The sequence below is a fragment of the Cetorhinus maximus genome, chromosome 2 (genome assembly GCF_964194155.1).
Source record: "Cetorhinus maximus chromosome 2, sCetMax3.hap1.1, whole genome shotgun sequence".
Taxonomy (NCBI): domain Eukaryota; kingdom Metazoa; phylum Chordata; class Chondrichthyes; order Lamniformes; family Cetorhinidae; genus Cetorhinus; species Cetorhinus maximus.
The window spans coordinates 185,833,588-185,855,853 of NC_135880.1; the positions used below are offsets into that span (position 1 = coordinate 185,833,588).

The following is a 22,266-nucleotide window of genomic DNA, read 5'->3' on the forward strand; positions in this document are numbered from 1 at the left end:
CCACCTTCATGGACTTGCACCTATTGAGCTGCCTCATGCTGATCCTTCTCCTCTGAGGAAGTGGCTCACTCAGGGTCTTCCTCTGGCTCCAGCACTGCTCCCCTCTGGAGCGGCAGGTTGAGCATGTAAAGCAGATGACCATGAGGCTGGGATGCCTTTGAGTGTATGTATTTACAGGGCTCCCCTAGATCCATTGAGGCACCTAAACTTCATCTCAATGGTGGCCCTTGTAGCCCTGTGGCAGTGGTTGTACGTATCCTCTGCTTGTGTATGGGATTGCGTACTGGGGTCAGAAGCCATGACTTCAATGGATGCCTCCTGTCCCCCAGGATCCAACCATGAAGGTATTCGAGTGGCCTGAATAGCTGATGTAACTGGGAGTGTCGAAGAATGTTGGAGTTGCAGCAGTTTTATGGAAACCTCCCACACAACTGCATGATCCCCCATCGGTTGGTCACAGACAGCTTGAACATTGAGGGAGTGGAAGCCCTTCCCGTTCACAAAGATGCCTGGCTACTGTGAGGGAGCCTTGGAGGCCATGAGTACAGTCAATGTCCCCCTGCGGCTGGAGAAATCCAGTCATGGCCCCAAAGTCCTGACTGGTCTGATTGGTTGTGAAGTTGATATATTGGTCAGCCCAATGGTACATTTCATTTATGACCTCCTTTATGCAGAGATTGGCTGCTGTCTCAGAGATGTCACTTAGATCTTTGACAATCCCTGGGACAAACCACAGGCAAAAATACCCAGTGAAAATGTTGCCTTTAAAGCTACAGGCATTGGATGTTTGCCATTTCCCATTGGCATCAACTCTTGCTCCATACCACACAGCTCTGCCACCACCTACAGATGCAGTCTGCGTAGGCATTGGTGTTTTGACATCTCAGGAAGCTACGCCTCTGTCGGCACACCCTTTGAGCTGGGTAGCGCCTTCAGTGCCTGTGTGGCTGCCCTCTTGTTCCCATGCTTCCTCCTCATCCATGTCCAATGGCTTTCTAACCCACGGAGCTTCCCTGGCTATTGTACAGTTGCTCCATGTGCGTGTGGCCCAATCGCTGCACCACTTCCTCATTGGGAGATTCAACGCCTGAAAGCGTTGACCCCATAGTCAGATGAAGGGTCCACTGTGATGCGTCTCTCAAGAACCTTGTCCTGCCTCCAGTTGCAATTGTGAACCTGGGAGACACCTTTCCACTAACTGCACTTCACTTTGGTCCTACCCTCTGCAGTACCTTAAACTTGATGGTGTTGCTTCTTCAAGGCGGTTAACTTCACAGTAAGGCTGCGAGTTCTCTCCACAACTCAACTGCTGCTGACATTCTGCCTCCTTTGAGTAGGCGAGTCTCTGAGCCTCTGTGCACTCTGTACACCATTGGTAAAATTGGAATAAGGTAGGATAATACTTAACATTGGCTGTTTAACCTTAATTATCTGCCCACTGCCAATTTGTCAACCACTGATCCAACCTTTGCCCACAACCAGTAAAATTGGTCAGCGGCGGGAACATGTTGGAGAGCTGGCCGACACAGGCCCAGGCTAGGTGAGCTAGGAATTGAATATCTACTCTAATGATTTGTAAAGGTTTAGCACAATTTCCTTGCTTTTGTACTCTAATTCTCTATTAGTGAATCCAAGAGTGTCAATATTTTCTCAATTGGTTCTACCAGCTTTGAGATTTATGTATGAAGACCCCTACCCCCGTTTCTTACATCTCTTTTAAATGGTACTGTTTAGCTTATATCGCTTCTCCTAATTTTTCCGACCAAAATTATTGCTTCATACTTCACTGCATTGAATGTCATCTGCCATATGCCTTCCCACTTCACCAATTTGTCCTCTTAAAAAGCCAAATACTGCAGGTACTGGAAATCTAAAAGAAAAACAGAAAGAGCTGGGAATATTCAGCAGATCTGGTAGCATCTTTGGGAAGAGAAACAGCATCTGCAGGAAGGAAAACAGAGTTAACTTTTCAGGTTGATGACTTTTCATCAGAATAAATGAAACAGAACATTGACCTGAAATGTTAACTTTCTCTGCAAAGAAAGAGTTAACGTTAACTCCCGATTCCTACCTCCATGCAACCAGTTAAATTCTGCCCAAATTCTTAAAGTTAATTTAAATTTCTATGGTAATTAGCTCCACCACACACTTTTTGATCTGACAGCCTCCTCCACACTTACTGCGAGGTCGCTTTTTCAGGTTCCTTGGTAGTTTGTTTTATACACTCTGTTAAATATGCTGCTGCCATTTTGTTTAAATCTCAGGCGTCTCCCATGGTGCTCTTTGTAATAGATACTCCATGGCAGAGATAAGCCCCACCCTTAGTAATATACATCCCATCGCCATAGAAAATATACAACCCATCGCCATAGAAAATATACAAATCCTTTCCCTTTGCTGCAGGTTTTATATCTTCTCCAGCTAGCACCCTCGATTATTCAGGGGTCACTAGCCACAGCTTATGCTGTGATTTTACTGCTGGGCAGGGCGAGGAGGCAGACCTCAAGTCTGTCTCAGCCAGAATGGGGATCAAACTCCATGCTGTTAGCATTATTCTGAATCACCCGCTAGCTGTCGAGCTAACTGATCTAACCAATCCCCCTAGGTTATATATACATTCCAGCAAATGGTACAGGGCATATACCAATCGTATCCTGTTATTAGGAAATAGAGATGGTTTAAGTAAGTTATATTTGTATTTGTGGGTTTTAGGAATGAGTTTTAGCTTTAACATTTAAGTTTGATTTGTACTTTTTTTTTGTGTGTTAAGAAAAGGTCAAGTTGAGTTTCAGTTTCACTTTAAAAGGTGCCTGCATTTCTAATGAGTTTTAGGACTCTCAGAAGTTAAATCAAACACAAGACGGGTAAAAATGGTGCTGTTGCCTAGCAACAGTGGTCCAGAGAGGCAAGCCCCACCCACCCACACATGCACACACACAGCAAAAAAAAAAGAAACAGCAGTTTTGACTTTAGTTTGAAGATAGCTGCCTAGCAGAAGTAACCTAGAAAGGACAGATAGCCAACCCAAGCTAAAGTTGATTGAAAGTAGTTGCCAGAAAGAGACTAGAGCAGAAGGGACAAATAGCAGATTCCAAGCTAAAGAAGGAAGCCCTCAAATCTAGGGGAGTGGAGCAGGAGAAAGTCCCAAGAAGACTTTCTAGATAAAGGAAGGACAGGGACCTGGAAAAGGTCCTGTTAAGTGGAGCTAAGAGTGAGGAGCAGAGACAGGCTCCAAGCTTAATGGGAAAAGGGCATCTGAGAGTTTGGGAGAAGATTTCAAGGCGAGTTCTTGGAGAGTGGAGATTAGAAACCCTTTCATGAAAGACAGAGTGCAGTGAGACTGGTTGGCTCATGGTGTGCCAAGCGTCTGGGGGTAGTTGAGGAGAGATCCATAGCATCTGTCTGGGGTGGCATCTGTCACTTAGTTTCAGAGTGTGGTGTGTCTGACCACAGGTTGCCTATCGGTTGACATGGACTGTATACTTACTGTGAACATTATAGTATAAGGTAGCTTTTGCAGCTTGTGTTATCCTTACAAATCTGTATATACCTGTAAAGGCATAGTTATGGGTGAAGGAGTATTGTAATATAGTTCATCTTTCTTGTTAAATAAATGTTTTATTTTGTTAAAAGTTCATTAGCTGACTCCTGTGAAAGTAGTTCAGTAGCCACTCGCCACGTATCTAAACAAACAAATTAAAAGTTAGGATCTATCAAGCTGGGTTCCACTCTGGGATCAGGCTGCCCAGTGGTAACATCAGCTGGGATCATAACACTGTGGTACAGGTAACATTAACACCCCACCCCATTGTGCAGATAATATAAGTCCCAAACTATGGTACAGTTAATACATGCAGCCTCCTGCATGGTACAGGGAATATGTTGTCCTCCTGCAACAGGTAGTGTACATTTCCTACCCCATGGTCCAATATTCACAGCCCTCCCCATGGTATGACTACCTCATGGTGCAGGTAATATACATGTCCTGCTCGGTGGTATAGGGCATATACATATAATGCTGTATAGTACAGGAACTATACACAACCCACCTCTAAACAGATAATACACATTCCACTTCATAAGGTAGGAAATAGATACATCTCACCCCATAAGAACAGAATAAAATCTTTTTTCATAAGAACAGGTAATATGTAGAGCCCACCCTGTATAATATTTACAATAATAATCTTTTGAGCACATATTCTGAGTAGGCTATAATAGCTTTATTACAAATACATTTCTGAGGCCTAATGTGGTAAATTGCAGAGTCCAGTTGATGCAGTTGTTGCTGTTGTTGTGGTCTCAGCAACTTGAGGAGCTCTGGGGGTTTGTGCAGGTCCAATCTGTAGCCTCCCTTGTTTGAAACCGACCTGGATTATAATCAGAAAGATGGCTTATGAATGTACATTCTATAAATAATTTTAAGATTTTCCTGTTCATTTCAGTTAATCGCTTTCTCCGCTGTGGGTTTTAATCCCTCTCTAGACTGTTGAGCCCATAATCTATGTTGATATTGCAGTGCAGCTCCGAGGGTATGCTGCATTGCTGGAGGAGCTGAACTTTTAATGAGACGTTAAGAGTGTGGTCTGCCCTCCCAGGTGCATTATAGACCCCAGGGCATTATTGGAGGAGCAGCAGCAAGATGATCTCATCACTTAGGGAAAATCATCTCTCAATCATTGCTGTCAGAAACATGTTAACTGGATGTTTGTCTCATCTGTTTTGAGGATCATGCTATATGCAAATTAACTGCAGGACATGCGTGTGAAACAACTGACTGCTCTTCAAAACTAAATCATTGGTTGTAAAACATTTTGAAGTTTCCTTAGGACTTGATCAGACACTGTATCAATATAGAATCCAGCCTTTACAATCATGTTACACTTCCCAAAATCTGATGCACATTTATTAGATGCAATGAAGAGGTTACTCCAAAATCTTTTTCAATTTAAGAGATACTGTCGGTCCGGGCAGTACATTCTTACAGTCTTCTGCTTTTCATTTCAGATTTCCAGCTTTGATGTTCTTGTTCTATCTACCGAAGAATGAGGAAGTTAGATCAGCTGTCAGAGTGCAGTTAGATCAGGCAGATCTAAACAGCGTGTGAGGGCTGACAAAAAGACCTTTTGGGAGTAGAGAGGTAGACCCCAGACAGGACAAAACTCAAAAACTGCTGTCATCGTCAGCATAGGGTGTGGAGTGGATAAGTTACAGATACATATTTAGTTTATTGGTTAGGGTTTTTGGTGATTAGTGTAAATAGTTATTTTGTTGTTCAATGCTTTTAGTGGTTAGTGTTTTATTTTCAGTGGTTAAATAGCCTTAAAGCTAATAACAGTTTGATGATAGTGAGACTGTTCTGAATGAATGTTTCTACTGTAGCTGTCTCCATCTTGAATCTATCTGGCTCACATACATTGAGCTGGATTGCAAGTTGGAGGCAATCTGACATATAGGAGCATCTGGACAGTTTGCTCCAGGCCTCATCAGACCTCAGTGCAGGATCAGAATGGGGTTGGTGTGACCGAAAGTGTGCAGAGTAAGGGGGACCCTGGAAGGATAGAGAATGAATATCCCCAGAAACTGATCCTGTCCAATAGAAACAATGTGAGAGGATAAAGACTGAAGGACAGCTGGAATGCTGACCATGTGGCACTTTGGAACAGTTTGTTAGCTTAAACCTTTTCATTAAACATTCATTTTCTCTAGCATCACTGCACCCCAGCAGCAGTGTACCACTACAGGGTATGCTGCAGGAACTTGGGAAGGCTTCTTTGACAGCATCTTCCAAACCTGTGACCTCTATCACCTAAGAGGATAAGGGCAGCACGTAGATGAGAAATTCAGCACCTGCAAGTTCCCCACATCTTGACTTGGAACTTTACTGCCATTCTTTCATCGTCACTGGGTCAAAATCCTACCTTAAAACACTGTGGGAATACTGACACCACATAGACTGCAGTGGTTCAAGAAGGCAGCTCATAACCATCTTAAGGACAATTAGGGTCAGGTAATAAATGCTGGCCTTGCCAGTCACTTCCACATCCCCGAGTTAATTAAAAGAAAACCCCCGTTGCTATTACCTGATTTGTTGCTGCTATGTTATGCATTTAAGGATTAAGTGTCAAATTGCAAATAATTTTATTGCTGCATGTCACTTACCCTCCTGCCCTTCTCGTTGAGGGCCCAAGTATCCCCGATGATGCAGCCCAATTGCCCCATTCTCTCTTGCAGTGATACAGCTCCCACCTTCGTTTGTGTAGTTTTCCAATCCTACAAGCAGCATCATCATATCCACTAGAGTATAGCCTTTTCCTCCTGAACTTACATCCTTCACAATGCACAGGACTGCCAGCCGATTGAATGACTCCAGCTGATTGATATTTGCACGAAGGAAATGGAGAATTACGTTGAGGTCATTCAGGGCACAGCCCAGCATCTTCTTGCTGACCAGGTCAAATGCAGGGAGCATCTCATATACAGCCAGAAATTGTTTATCCCAATAACAGAGCTGCAGCAGAGTGTAAGCAATCAAGGGGGCTAAGAGGAGGTAAACAGCACCGTTAACCACACTAATCATCTTGAATATAGTTATTGAGGTCAGCTTACACTGAATCACAGCTGGGATGTCAGGGTCATTGGCCAGGAGTCCAGATTTAATGGAACAGCTGAACTCATCATGGAAAAATGCTGGAAAATGGCAATAGACGAGGTAGAGGCAGGCGAAAGCAATGAACACCAGGAGCAGCAGCTGCCTCATGTAGTACATGCAGACATAATAATAAGAGTGACTCTTGCAGGCCAGGTAACGTTGTAGGAGCGGGAATTCAAATAACTTTTCCCTTCGAGCCCTTTCAACAAAAAACAAACACAAAGAAAGTGACTATTCATATGAAACAACCGATATGTTCCCAGTTGCACAAATGCTACAGCACAGAAAGACTCTTGCATTAATGGAGAGTTGATTGTTTGTAACAAAGACATAACAAGGGGAATGTTTGATTTTGACACGAAGGCCTGATTATCATTTTACTGCCAGGTTTGGAGTTTCTGCTGTATATTAGTGTATGTTTCATGGACCCGCCTGATGTAATCCCACTTAGACTATTTTATGGCCCAGTTCTCTCAGATGAAATGGAGGAGGAGGTTTAAAGATTATAACAATGCTGCTTGAAGGAGAAAAGTTATTGCTATGTCAGTGGGGAAAAAGGCAAATGCTGCACTCTGGTTCAATGAGTTATCCTTGGATGTTCTGCTTGGGTGCAACAATTACTCAGAGGGTGGTCTGAGTAATTGTTTTCCCATCACTGGGGAAAAGAAACTGTTACCAGCAAAAAAACAGGTGTGGCTGGATGTGGCACAAAAGGTACTATCACCATGAAGGGTCTGATGAAGGGTCATCAATCTGAAACAATAACCCAAACTTCAGGTCAAAGTTGGAACCCCTGCGTCTGACAGAAAACTACTCACTTACCTGCATAAAGGAAAAGGCTCCAACTTCAAATCTATGATACAGAATAACTCACTCAGCGCAAAAATCCATGGAAAGAGCAGTGAAGAGAATCTGCGCAGAAGCCACATCCCCTTTGTACAGGACTAGTGGCTGCATTCTGGTAAGTGTTTAAAGGTCCCCAAGCTTCTCAGTGCACTAGTGAATGAGTGTGAGTGAATGGGTGAGTGTGTAGGTGTATAAGTGGGTAGGTGGGTAAAGTAAGTGGGTAGGGTGGCAGCTAGTTCGGGAAGATCTGAGGAACAGAGGGACGTCGGCCTGTGTGTCCATAGATCTCTGAAGGTGGAGAGGCATGTTAGTGGGGTGGTGAAAAAGGCATATGGGACACTTGCCTTTATCAATCGAGGCATAGATTACAAAAGTAGGGAGGTCATGTTGGAGTTGTGTAGAACCTTGGTGAGGCCACAGCTGGAGTACTGTGTGCAGTTCTGGTCACCACATTGTAGGAAATATGTGATTGCACTGGAGGGGGTGCAGAGGAGATTCACCAGGATGTTGCCTGGGATGAAACATTTAAGTTATGAAGAGAGGTTGGATAAACCTGGGTTGTTTTCGTTGGAGCAGATAAGACTGAGGGGGCGACCTGATCGAGGTATACAAGATTATGAGAGGCGTGGATAGGGAGCAGCTGTTCCCCTTAGTTGAAGGGTCAGTCACAAGGGGACATAAGTTCAAGGTGAGGGGCAGGAGATTTAGGGGGGATGTGAGGAAAAACTTTTTTACCCAGAGGATGGTGACGGTCTGGAATGCACTGCCTAGGAGGGTGGTGGAGGTGGGTTGCCTCACATCCTTTAAAAAGTACCTGGATGAGCACTTGGCACGTCATAACATTCAAGGCTATGGGCCAAGTGCTGGTAAATGAGATTAGGTAGGTAGGTCAGGTGTTTCTCACATGTCGGTGCAGACTCGATGGGCCAAAGGATCTCTTCTACACTCTGTGATTCGGTGGTAGGTGGATAGGGTAGAGATGGCTAAAGGGGGTAGGCTGAGTCAGGGAATAGCCAGGTCTAGACAGGAGGGCTCGTTAAGCCAGGATCGTGGTGGTGGGAGAGGGGAGTCGGAGGATCAGCAGGGAGTCACGTGGCGGGCCTAGTCAGCTTGGTTCGGAAGGTTGGGGGTCAGGAGGCAGTCAGGTTGTGGCGGACTAGTCAGGTCGGGAGTGGTCAGGGGGTCAGAAGGGAGTCGGATAGTGGGTGCTAGTCAGGTTGAGTTGAGGGTCAGTATGAGTGGTTAGGGGGTCAGTTATGTAGTTACCCAAGGGTTAGACTAGGAATTTTCTGTCTAACATTTCCTGGGTAACTATCCAGGTAAGTAAGCTGGAACCGTCCGCAGTTTCTGACTCTAATTCAGAGTTGGAGACTTTTCCGGAGGGTCCCAAGGAGCAGTGGAATTGCCTATCAGGAATTGAAACTTTCCGGGCAATTTCCACAAAGTCCTTGTGTTGGGACTTCCGCCGGGTCCAGAAGCACATCTTGGGGGAGAACGTCTGGTCTCTGATGATCCGGTAACCATAAGATCTGGACCATTAACTGTGTTTCTCCCCACAGATGCTGCCTGACCTACTGAGTTTTTTATTACTTCGTTCGAGGGGTGTGGGCATTGCTGGTTAGGCCAGGATTTATTACACCCATAGTGCTGTTAGGAAGGGAATTGCAGGATTTTGATCCAGCGACAGTAAAAGAACAATATAGTTCCAAGTCAGAATGGTGTGTTCTCATGCATCTGCTGCTCTTGTCCTTCTAGATGATAGAGGACACTGGTTTGGAAAGTGCTGAGAATTGCTACAGTGCATTTTGTAGACAGTACACACTGCTGCAACTGTGCATCAGAGGGAGGGAGTGAGTATTTAAGGTGGTGGATGGGGTGCCAATCAAGTGGCTGCGTTGTAAAAAGCTTCCTGAGTGTTGCAGAAGCTGCACTCATTCAGGCAAGTGGAGAGAATTCCATCACACTTCTAACTTGTGCCTTGCAGATGGTGGACAGGCTTTGGGGAATCAGGAGATGAGGTACTCTCCGCAGGATTCCTAGCCTCTGACTTGCTCTTGTAGCCACAGTATTTATATGGCTGGTCCGTTCAGTTTCTGGTCAATGGTAACCCTCAGAATGTTGAAAGTTGGGTATTTAGAATGTCAAGGGGAGATGGTTAGATTCTCTTTTGTTGGAGATGGTCATTGTGTTGTGAATGTTGTTTGCCACTCATCAGCCTAAGCCAGGATATTGTCCAGGTCTTGCTGCATATGGACACAGAATGCTTCAGTACCTGAGGAGTCTCGAATGGTGCTGAACATTGCGCAATCATCAGCGGACACCCTCCCTTCTGACCTTATGATGGTGAGGAGGTCATTGATGAAGCAGCTGAAGACGGTTTGGCCTAGGACACTACCCTGAGGAACTCCTGCAGCGATGTCCCAGGACTGAGATGATTGACCTTCAACAGCCACAACCATCTTCCTTTGTGCTAGGTATGATTCTAACCAGTGGACAATTTTCTCACTGATTGCCATTGACTTCATTTTTGCTAGGGCTCCTTGATGGCACATTTGGTCAAATGCTTCCTTGGTGTCAAGGGCAATCACTCTCACCTCACCTCTCCTCTTGAGTTCAGCTCTTTTGTCCATGACCAAGGCTGTAATGAAGTCAGGAGCTGAGTGGCCCTGGCGGAACCCAAATTGAGCATTATTGAGGTTATTGCTGAGTAAATGCCACTTGAACGCGCTGTCGGTGACACCTTACATCACTTTACTGGTGATCAAGAATAGACTGATAGGACAGTAATTGACCAGGTTGGATTTGACCTGCTTTTTGTAGATAGGACAGGACGTACCTGGGCAATTTTCCACATTGCCAGGTAGATGCCTGTAGCTGTACTGGAACAGCTTGGCTAGTTCAGGAGCACAAGTCTTCAGTACTATTGCCGGAATGTCGTCAGGGCTCATAGACTTTACAGTATCCAGTGCCTTCAGCTGTTTCTCAATATGACATGGAGTTAATCGAATTGGTTGAAGACTAGCACCTGTGATGCTGGGGCCCTTAGGAGGAGGCCAAGATGGATCATCCATTCGGCACTTCTGGCTGAAAATGGTTGCATTGCGTCAGCCTCGATTTTTGCACTGATGTGCTGGGCTCCCCCATTATTGAGAATGAGAATATTCATGGAGCCTCCTGCTCCTCCCGTTAGTTACGTAATTGTCCACCACAGTTCCTGACTGGATGTGGCAGGACTGCAGAGTTTAGATCTTATCCGTTTGTTGTGCGATTACTTAACTCTGTCTATCGCTTGCTGCTTCCACTGTTTGGCATGCAAGTAGTCCTGTGTTGCAGTTTCACCAGATTGATACCTCAAGTTTTAGATATGCCTGGTGCAGCTCCTGACATACCCTCCTGCACTTCTCACTGAACCAGGGTTGATTCCCCGGCTTGATGGTAATGGTCGATGTAGTAGAAGGATCCAATACATTCGGGGTTAACCTGGAGCTGAGTACAGTTCCGCCCGCTGGTGATGTAAGATGGCACCTGACCTAGAGCTTACGTCAGCAGCCTAGAGCTAGGTAGTAACATGTAGAGACATGCAAATGAGTCCTCTCCATACCTGCACACTCTACTGTAAATATGTACCTAGCTCAGTAATGTTAAAGACTTCTTGGTAACTTCTACAAGACTGCTTAGTGATGTCTAAGCAGTACACAACATGGGTAATGACAACCCAGTGCACCAGTAAAGTAGGTAATATGCCAGGCTGTGAGGTTACAGATTGTGGTTGAATACAATTCTGCTGCTGCTGGATGGCACACAGCGCCTCATGGATGCCCAGTTTTAAGTTACTAGGTCCGTTCAAAGTCCATCCCATTTAGAATGGTGGTAGTGCCACACAACACACATTTCCATTGAGTATTTCCAGCATTTTTTGTTTTTATTTTAGCTTTCAAGCATCCACAGTAGTTTGCTTTTGTTGTGTGTCATCATGAGGTCCTGGATCTCGTGCCAGAAATATTTCAATGACCTGACTCCACAGATCTTGAAGCTTCGGAGATTAGAATCACAGAATCATTCAGTGCAGAAGGATACCATTCAATGTACCTGTGCTGCCCCTCTGAACTAGCTAACAATTAGTCCCACTGGTCTCTATGTCCCTTTACTCAATTTAAAATTGTACTATTTAGTTTACGTAGGATAGGCTGTGCAGAAACTGGCCATTTGGTCCACCCAGTCCAAACCTCCTCCTATTTTTCCTCAACTAAATCTATCACTGTAACCCCCCATATGCTTGCCTGGCTTCCCCTTAAATGCATCTGTGCCATTCACTTCAACCACTCCCTGTGGTAGTGAGTTCCACATTCTCACTACTCTTTGGGTAAAGAGGTTTTTCCTGAATTCCCCGTTGGATTTCTTTGTGACTATCTTATATTGATGGACTCTAGTTATGCTCTGCCCCACAGGAGGAAACATTCTTTTTCTATCCACTGTAGCAAAATATTTCACAATTTTAAATACCTCTAAGTCACCCTTCAGCCTTTTATATTTCCTCTTGACATTTTTTCTAACAAAATGAATCATTTCACATTTCTCTGTATGAAATTTCTTCTGCCATGTGTCTGCCTATTTCCCAGTATATGTCCCGATGTCTGTTAATATCATCTTCACTGTTTGTTACAAAGCTTCGTGTCATCTGCAAACTTTGAAGTTATGCCCCTGCACCCAAATCCATTAATATATTAATTAATTCATATATAAAAAGAGCAGTGGTCGTTATACCAGCCTCTGGGGGGACCACTGTACACCCTCTGCCAGCCTGGAAAATAGCTGTTCATCACTACACTCTGAACCTGAGTCAATTCCATAGCCACACTGCCACAATCCCTTTAATCCTATAGACAATGATTTTCCTAACAAGTCTTCTAATTTTCCTAACAAGTTTTCCTAACGTAGTACTTTAACATCTTTTCAAAGTACATATAAACAACATCAACCAAACTGCCCTCAGCAACCCCCTCTCTTATCTCTCTTGTTTCATTAAAGAACTCAATTTGCCTTTAACAAATCCATCCTGTCAGTTATTACCCATGTTCTTCCAAGTGACATTTAAATGTTTTCCTGGGTTATTGTCTCATTAGGCTGACATGTAGTTGCCAGGTTTAATCTTCTTCCCTTTTATGAACAGGAGTGAAACATTTGCAGTCCTCCATTTGTCTGGTACCAGTCCCGTCTCCAAGGAATTTGGAAAACTATGGCCAAACCAATGCAATTCCACTCGTTACTTCCTTCAACCTTAGATGCATTAAATCTAGACTGGGTGATTTTCTATTTCGAGTACTGCCAACAATTTAAGTACCTCCTCTTTATCTATTTTTAATTTATGCCATTTCTCTACCGCCTCCTTATTTACTGTGACATTGGCAGCATTCTCTTTAGTAATGACAGACTCAAAGTACTTATTTAATACTCAACCATACCCTCTTCCTCTGCAAGAGCTGTCATTTTAGGTCCCTAATTGGTGCCTCCTTTCCTTTGACTATATCTTTACTATTTATATGTTTAGAAAAGACTTTAGTGTTCCATTCTATTTTACCCACTAATCTTTTCTCATGTTTTCCCTTTGCCCCCTTGTTTCCTTTTCTTGCCTGCTCTTCTCTATGATTCTTGACCATATTAATCTGACATTTATCATAAACCTTTTTCTGTTTCATTTTAATTTCAATTTCTTTAGCCGTCCAGGTATATCTTGCTTTGGTTGCCCTTCCTTCCCCCACATTAGAAACATATCTGACTCCATTAGCATTGGAAATGGCAAGACTAGTGGTTCGTTGATGTAGGCTGAAGAAATAATCTCTCCAGCCCACACCTCCTGTAAGACTAAAGTCACCTCAGAATGGAATGAAATATGATCATCTTAATCTTGTGCATTTCAGTATTTGTAAAGTCCAAGTCTAAAAAGATGCATCACCAGTGATAGTGTTAGGCAGTGCTAGAGAGCGGGTGGCTCCATATAGGTACAGACTAAGGTCAATAGGGAAAGAGAATTCAGCATCACAATGCAATTGATGTAAATGTACAAAGTGTGGTGAATAAGGGTGGTGAACTACAAGCACAAATTGCTGTATGGGAATATGATGTAGTGGGAATAATGGAAATGTGGCTTAAAATGGTGAGAACTGGGTGCTTAATATACAAGGGTATAAAAGATAGCAATGGAAAAAAGGGAGGTGGGGTGGCAGTACTGGTTAGGGAAGACGTGTTTTTAAAAATTAATTCATGGGATGTGGGCATCGCTGGCTAGGCCAGCATTTATTGCCCATCCCTAATTGAACTTGAGAAGGTGGTGGTGAGCTGCCATCTTGAACCGCTGCAGTCGATATAGTGTAGGTACACCCACAGTGCTGTTTGGGAGGGAGTTCAGGGATTTTGACCCAGCGCCAGTGAAGGAACGGCAATATATTTCAAAGTCAGGATGGTGAGTGACTTGGAGGGGAACTTGCAGGCGGTTGTGTTCCCATGTTTCTGCTGCCCTTGTCCTTCTAGATGGTAGTGGTTGTGCGTTTGGAAGGTGCTGTCTAAGGAACCTAGTGAGTTCTTGAAGTGCATTTTGCAGATGGTACACACTGCTATCACTGTGCTTTGGTGGAGGAGGGAGTGAATATTTGTGGATGGGGTGCCAATCAAGTGGGTTGCTTTGTCCTGGATGGTGTCAAGCTTCTTGAGTATTTTTGGAGCTGCAAGTGGAGAGTATTCCATCATGCTTCTGACTTGTGCCTTGTAGATGATGGACAGGCTTTGAGGAGTCAGGAGGTGAGTTACTCGCTGCAAGATTCCTAGACTCTGGCCTGCTCTTGTAGCCACAGTATTTATATGGCTAGTCCAGTTTGGTTTCTGGTCAATGATGAATTGTAGTGTTGGAAAGAGAGGATGTCCTTGGTGGGTCAAGGACAGAATCCATTTTGTAAGAGTTGAGAAGCAAAAAGGCTATAATGCACTATTGGGGTATTCAGTAGGCCTCCAAATAGTAAGAGAGAGTTAGAGGAGCAAATCTGCAGGGAAATCACAGAGAACTATAGAGTAGTGATATTGGGGGAGTTCAATTACCCAAATACCATTTGGAATAATGTTAGGGTAAAGGGTAAGTAGGGGAAGGAATTTCAGAAATAGGTTCAGAAGAACTTGATCAGTAAATCCTTGGCCCAACTATAAAGGAGGCATTGTTGGAAAATGAGGTGGGCCAAGCGGCCCATGTGTCAGTCAGGGAACACTCGAGTAAGAATGATCATCATTTCATAAGGTTTAAATTAGTAATGGAGAAAAACGAGGATCAATATAAAGTAAAACATCTAGATTGGAAGATGACTAATTTCAATACGATGAGAAGGGATCTAGCCAGGGTAAAATAGAACCAAAGACAGACATGAGGAACTTTATTGGAACAATGGGTGATATTTAAGGAGGAAACGCTTCAGGAACAAGCTTGATACATTTCAACAAGGGTAAAAGGTAAGGGAACAAAAGCCAGGACTCCTTGGCAAACAAGGGAGATAGAGATTACGATAAAACAAAAAAGAGGGTATATGATGCATGTCAGGTGAATTCTTCATGTGTGACCAGGTCAAATACAATAGGTTGAGAGGGGCAGGTGAAGAGGAAAATAAGATTGGCAAAGAGAGAATATGAGAATAGAATGGCAGTCAACATAAAAAGGAACCCAAAAATCTGCTATCGTCATGTAAATAGGCGTTAAGAGGTGGAATGTTTCCTATCAGGGACAAAGAAGCTGATATATGCTTAAAGATGCAGGACAAGGCTAGAATACTTAATGAGTACTTTGTATTGGTGTTTATTAAGGAGGAAGAATCTGACAAAATATCGGTAGAAGCAGAGCTTGTAAAAGCATGGATGGAGTGAAAATTCAGAGGGAGGAGGAACTGGAAAGGTTGACTTTACTTAGGGTAGACAAGCCACCTGGTCCAGATAGCCTGTGTCCCAGATGGCCTGTGTCCCAGGTTGTTGAAGGTAGTTGGGTGGAGATAGCAGAAGGGCTTGCCATAATTTTCCAATCTCCCCTAGATACAGGGGAGGGGCAAGAGGATTGGAGATTGGCAAATGTGACACCCTAATTCAAACAAGGATGTAAGAACAGTCCTAGCAAGTGCAGATAGTTTAACATCAATAGTGTGTATGGTTTTAGAAAAGTTAACAGGGAAAAAAATCAACAGGTACTTGGAGAGGTTTGAGTTAATTAAGGGTAGCCAGCATGGATTTGTAAAAGGCAGATCATACTTTACTAAAGCCTCTAAATCACATTCCCTTATGCAAAACTGGTGTGAAACTGACTAGTTATTCCAATAATGGTATTCCAGTGTTAGATGAAATATAATGAAATACGATGGCTGAGATGTTCCAGCCCCATAGTGGCGGGACCTGCCACGGGAGATTCGACGTCCCAGCCAAAAGTCCATTGACTCTCGGTGAGACCGAAAAATCCCACCTAATGATGCATCCTATTACTTGCCATTGGTAGAAGCAGGAGGGAACAAAATCTCTCTGATGGGAAGGAATTGGCTGAAGAAAATACAGTTAAACTGGGCCCCATTATTTATTGTAGGGGTCAGTAAGAGTATGTCTGTCATTGAGCAGGTGCCAGGAGAGCAAAAAGTGGTCTTTGAGCAAGGAAATGATAAAATGCTAAAATTAGGCATCATAAGACCAAAGTCAATATAAAGGACAATGTACAGCCAACATTTTGCAATGCTTGGCTAGTGCTTTATGCATAAGTAAAGAGCACACTGTAAGGTTGAACAATGTTCTAGATTGACTTCAAGATGTAAGGCACCAAAGCTAAAAAGCACAAAAAGCACTTCATGGTTTAAAGTGTGACATACCTGGGTTAGCAAACAGACGGTGAAAATATATACCCAACACAGGAAAAAGTTGAGGAGATTTTGAAAGCAAAGATTTATTGGGTATTATTCTAAGTTCATCCCTTAGCTAACACATTCACTCCATTATATCAACTACTCACAAGGTGGAATAGATTGGGAGTTTGTAGATTGTCAGAAAGCATTTGAAGAAGTGAAGAAAATACTGACTAGTGATGCTGTTTTGACCCACTATGATCCCAAGAAACAATTGGTTTTAGTGTGTGATGCCTCACCACAGAGGTTAGCTGTGGTGTTATCTTACATAACAGATGATGAGACGAAGCCTGTAGCTTCACTTACTTTAACAAAGTCAGAGCAAAATTACTCTCAAATTGAGAAAGAGGCATTAGCGATCATATATGGCATTACTGAGTTCCACAAATACTTGCACAGTAGAACTTTGTTAAATGACCACCAAGCCCTTATATTTGGTTCAAAGAAGAGAGTACCATTCCTAGCAGCACAGCTTTAGAGATGGGCTTTGAATTTGATGGTCTATGGATACAATTTTAAATATCATAAGCCAGCAGATCATGCAAATGTGGGCATTCTTGTGAGATTTCCTGTGAAGACTGATTCATTTCTAGCCACTGAGTTACCTGTGAATTTCTTTACATATACAAAACACAAATGACAAGCCAGTTTCTCCAGAGAAACTACTGAAGAAACTCATAAGGATGTGGTGCTTAGTAAAGTACTCAACTGTGTCATGAATGGCTGACCTAAAAAGTATGATGATGAGAAATTGCAGGAGTATTTCACACATAGAAATGAAGTGTGTAAATCAAGTCTGTCCCCTAAAAGTCATTATTCCACTAAGGTTTAGAGAGAGATTTTTAGAGGAACTTCATCAGGAGTACACAGAGATAGTCCATATGAAAGCAGTAGCAAGAAGCTAAGTTTAAAAAGTTGGGAAGTGTGTCTCAGGATGAGAAATCCAACCAAGGTTCTTTCCTTTCATTCCATGGTCAAACACAAAACCGCGGGAATGAGTACATGTCAATTTCTTTGAAATGGAAGTAAACAGCATTTTGTTTTGGTTGATAGCTTTGGCAAGTGGATAAATGTGGATATATGTCTAACACCATAACTCAGAAGAGTGGATTCAAACGCACCGTAGTACCAACCAAATCACCTGGCATTGGTGCTACCGAAAGCAGTGTATAGATTGTGAAGAGGTTTTTACTGAAGTATTTGCTTGGTGACTAGATAGTAATTTCCATGTTTCTCATCTACACAGGCTAGAAAATTTTCTGTCCTCTTGCAGACTAACCCCACAGTCTACACAAGTTGCTCACCTGAGTTAGTGTTTAAATATGTTCCTAGGACAAGGTTTGGTTTGTTTAAGCCTGATATCAGTTGAAAAGTAAGAGAAAAGCAAGACAAAGTGAAGTTAAGTCATGATACATGATACACGAGGCATGAAACTTAGAGAGTTCAGTGCTGGTCAGAAGATCGTGGTGAAAAACCACCAAGGTGATGAGGGTAAGTATATGATCAGAGTTGTTGTAAAGGGACTAGGTACATTGACATATCTAGTGAAAACTGGGAGAGACTACATCAGCGTCATGTAGATTATTTGCTTGAAAGAGGAAATCTGACAAAGGGAGAGCATGATAAACCTCCTATAGTCCAACTTCCTCCTACAGTGCAAAGTGGATGTCACAAGGAAAGTAAAAGTCACAAAGAAAGAGAAAATTTACACAGAATCTACCAGTAGAGAAAAGTCAGCCAGATTTTTGATTAAGCCAAATCAATCATTACCAGAGTCCCAACCATTAAGTGGAGTTGGTAGTCAAAAGTTCAGAGTTGACAGTCAGAGATGTTGAAAGAGCAGAGTCAAGCCAATAGAAATGAAAGAAGATACCCTGACAGAAAGAAAAAGAAGCCAGATAGGTTAATTGAAAGTATGTATGAAAGAAGGAAATTGTACTTTTCATTATTTCTTGTCAAATAATGATATTTTTGTTAAATACATACTGGTGTTAAGGAATTTTTTTTACATGTAAATTACCCTGGTAGTATCAGTTATTTTTTTGATTCGCTCATGGGATGTGGGCGTCGCTGGCTACACCAGCATTTATTGCCTATCCCTAATGCCCTTGTTCAGAGGGCATTTTAAGAGTCAGCCACATTGCTGTGGGTCTGGAATCACATGTAGGCCAGACCAGGTAAGGACAGCAGATTTCCTTCCCTAAAGGACATTAATGAACTAGGTGGGTTTTTATGACAATCAACAATGATTTCATGGTCATCATTAGACTTTTAATTCCAGATTTTTAAAAATCTCAAATTCCACTATCTGCTGTGGTGGGATTCAAACCTGGGTCCCTGAGCATTACCCTAGGTCTTTGGATTACCAGTCCAGTGACAATACCACTATGCCCCGCCTCCCCCCAGTCGCTCTGGCGGCAAGCGTTATAGCTCCCCGGCAGGAGCCTTCACTGTTTCCTGGGGTCGAGGGAAGTGACCGCTTCCACGCCTTGTGCCCTTGTGAGTGGGAGTGGATGAGCACCCTGTGCTCCCAGCGTGTCTGTCGACTGAGGTGGACTGTCCTCAGTGAGCCCCAATTGCGTCCCGCTGCTGAGTCGGAAGAGCCATGAGCCGGCGCCAGCGTTCCACAGCAATGTCAATGACCCACCCGACCCGTCTTGAAACACGGACCAAGGAGTCTAACACGTGAGCGAGTCAATGGGTGTCACAAAATCCCACGGAGCAATGAAGGTGAAGGATGACGTAGGCCAACCAGGTGGGATCCAGCAGCCCCATGCATTGGGGGCACCACCAGCCCATCTCACCCGCTCCATCTGGGAGGTGGAGCAGGAGCGCACATGTTAGGATCCGAAAGATGGTGAACTATGCCTGGGCGGGGCGAAACCAGAGGAAACTCTGGTGGAGTTCCGTTGCGGTCCTGACGTGAAATATATGCTTTGGTTGTGATTATAGCACAGTAACAAATATGCAACTCAACCTGTTAAATTCCAGGTTGTTGATATGGGTTTAGCCATATTATATTCTGGGATATTATGTACATGTATCATTTTACATTTTAATGTGTAAGTTGTTTTTCAAATGAGGAGAGAGTGTAATATATTGTAATAGCTGAGCATTTTGTTACACTGCACTCTTTGCTGCCTTTTTTGTTGAGAAGGTGTGAATAAAGTTAGTTCAATAATGGGTGCCTACAGCTGAGTATGTGTTAGTGTTACTAAGTACAATGCACAACAGTAATGTCATTGAATGTCAATGGGAGATGGTTAGATTCTCTCTTATTAGAGATGTTGCACACTTGTGTGGTGCGAATGTTACTTGCTAGTTATCAATCCTGTTTGAATGTTGTCCAGGCCTTGCTGCATATGGGTATGGACTATTTCAGTATCTGAGAAGTTGCAATGGTACTGAATATAGTGGAGACGTTTGCTGATAATTGCACAATCATGGAAGGTCATAGATGAAGCAGCTGAAGATGGTTGAGCCTAGGACACTACCCTGAGGAACTCCTGCAGTGATGTGCTGGGGCTGAGATAATTGACTTTCAACAACCACAACTATCTTCCTTTGTGCTAGGTATGACTCCAACTAGTGGAGAGTTTTCCCCCTGATTCCCATTGACTTCAGTTTTGCTAGGGCTCCTTGATGCCACACTTGGTCAAATGCTGCATTGATGTCAAGGGCAGTCAATCTCACCTCATCTCTGGAGTTCAGCTCTTTTCTCCATGTTTGGACCAAGGCTGTAATGAGGTCAGGGGCCGAGAGGCCCTTGCAGAACCCAAACTGAGCGTCCTGTGCAGGTTATTGCTGAGTAAGTGCTGCTTGTTAGCATTGTCAACTACACCGTCCATGATTTGGGATATGAGCAATCTGTTTCTACCTTGAATGAAGCCACAGGGTTATAGTACATAGAACATAAGAAATTGGAGCAAGAGTAGGCCATTCAACCCTTTGAGCATGCTCTGCCATTCAATGATATCATGGTTGATCTTCTACTTCAATACCATTTACTTGCACTATCCCTGGGTCTCTTGATGTTTTTAGCGTGTTGAAATCTATCGATCTCAATCTTGACATACTCATACTCTGGGGCAGAGAATTCCAAAGAGTCACCACCCTCTGAGTGAAGAAATTCCTCCTCATGTCAATCCTAAATGTCTTGCCCCTTATTCTGAAACCAGTCAGCACTCTCTCCTCAGGCAGTATAAATTGTTGTTTTCCCCTTATATTGGTATTCTTGCAAAGTGTCCTGATGAGGGCAAGACAAAAAGCTTTTTTCAGCAATACTCAAGTTCTGTACTACTAAACAACATTCAATCTTGCTAATCTTTTCCTTTTTACATACCTATGGAAGCTTTTACAGCCCATTTTCATGTTTCTCACTAGTTTACTCTCATATTCTATTTGCCCTTTCTTAATTGTTTTCTTGGTCCTCCTTTGCAGAATTCTAAAATGCTCCCAATTCTCAGGCTTACCATTTTTTGGGCAACTTTATAGTCCTCTTTGATCTAATGCAATCCTTGATTTCTTTCATTAGCCATGGTTGGAACACTTTCCTTGTTGGATTTGTGTGCATTAAAGGAATGTATTTTGTTGTAAACTATGTATTAGTTCTTTAAATGTTAGCCATTGCCTGCCTATCATCATACCTTTGAACATAGTTTCCAAATCTACCATAACCAATTCGCTCTCATACCTTTATAGTTTCCTTTGTTTAGATTTAAGACTCTAATTTTGATTGAACTACATCATTTTCAAACTTAATGTAAAATTCTATCATGTCATGATCACTACTTCCTAAAGGCTCCTTTACAACAAAATTATTAATTAGCCTTTTTTCATTGCACAATATTAAATCTAAAGCTAGTTCATTCCTTAGTTGGATCCTCAACATACTGCTCTAGAAAACCATCTTGCATGCATTCCAAGAATTCATCCTCCAAAACATTAGTACAAGTTAGGTTTGCTCAGTCTATATGTAGATTGGAATCCCCCATGATTACGGTATTATTCTTGTTACACGCACCTCTAATTTCCTGATTTACTGTGATTTACATTACCACTGCTATTTGGTTGTCTATAAACAACTTCCACCAATGTTTTCTGCCCTCTTCCTCATCACCATTGAAAACCTCATCAAAGGAGGATTGCTGAGTGGCTTGGCCCTCCTGTACCTTTAATCCTCATTGCTGCACTATCTTGTGCAGAATACAGCAGACTACAATTGGAATTTCTCACTGGCGAGTACTGAAGGACAACCAAGGACCCAGAACATAGGAACATATCTAGAAATCTATTGATCGCTATCTCAAATGCACTCAATGACTGAGCCTTCACAGCTGTTTGAGGTAGAGAATTCCAAAGAATTGCCATCCTCTGAGTGAAGAAATACCTCCTTATCTCAGTCATAAATGACCTATCTCTTATTCTGAGACTGTGTCCCCAAACCATCCCCCAACTAGGGGAAATATCCTCGCTGCATCCACCTCGTTGCATCTACCTTGTTGAGCCCAGTAAGTATCTTGTAAATTTCAATGAGATTGCTTCTCGTCCTTCTAGACGCTAGAGAAAACAGGTTCAGTGTTCTCAATTTCTGCTCATAGGACAATCCTGCCAATCCAGGAATTAGTCTGCTGAATCTCTGTGTATCCCTCAGGTAAGGAGACCAAAATTTTATGCAATACTGCAGGTGTGGTCTCACCAACGCTCGATACAATTGCAGCAGGACTTCTTTACTCCAGTACTCAAATCCATTTGCAATAAAGGCAAACATGCTATTCTTCCTAATTGCTTGTTGCACCTGCATGCCAGCTTTCAGTGACTCATGAACAAGAACACCCAGGTTCCTTCATTCCATACCAG

The 22,266-nt window shown here is 43.0% G+C and overlaps 1 protein-coding gene across 1 annotated transcript in view; it reads right to left on the reverse strand.

Moving 5' to 3' along the window:
* Positions 1-2,371: 2,371 nt before the first annotated feature.
* The window catches only part of LOC144690856 (pannexin-3-like), a 43,306-nt gene continuing 23,411 nt past the window's right edge, over positions 2,372-22,266 (reverse strand). The window contains exons 4-5 of the mRNA XM_078558707.1: positions 6,163-6,851; positions 2,372-4,370 (exon numbers count right to left, since the gene is read on the reverse strand). Of these exons, the coding sequence (XP_078414833.1) occupies positions 4,303-4,370; positions 6,163-6,851 (757 nt within the window). The 3' untranslated portion in view covers positions 2,372-4,302. The remainder of the gene's footprint in view (positions 4,371-6,162; positions 6,852-22,266) is intronic.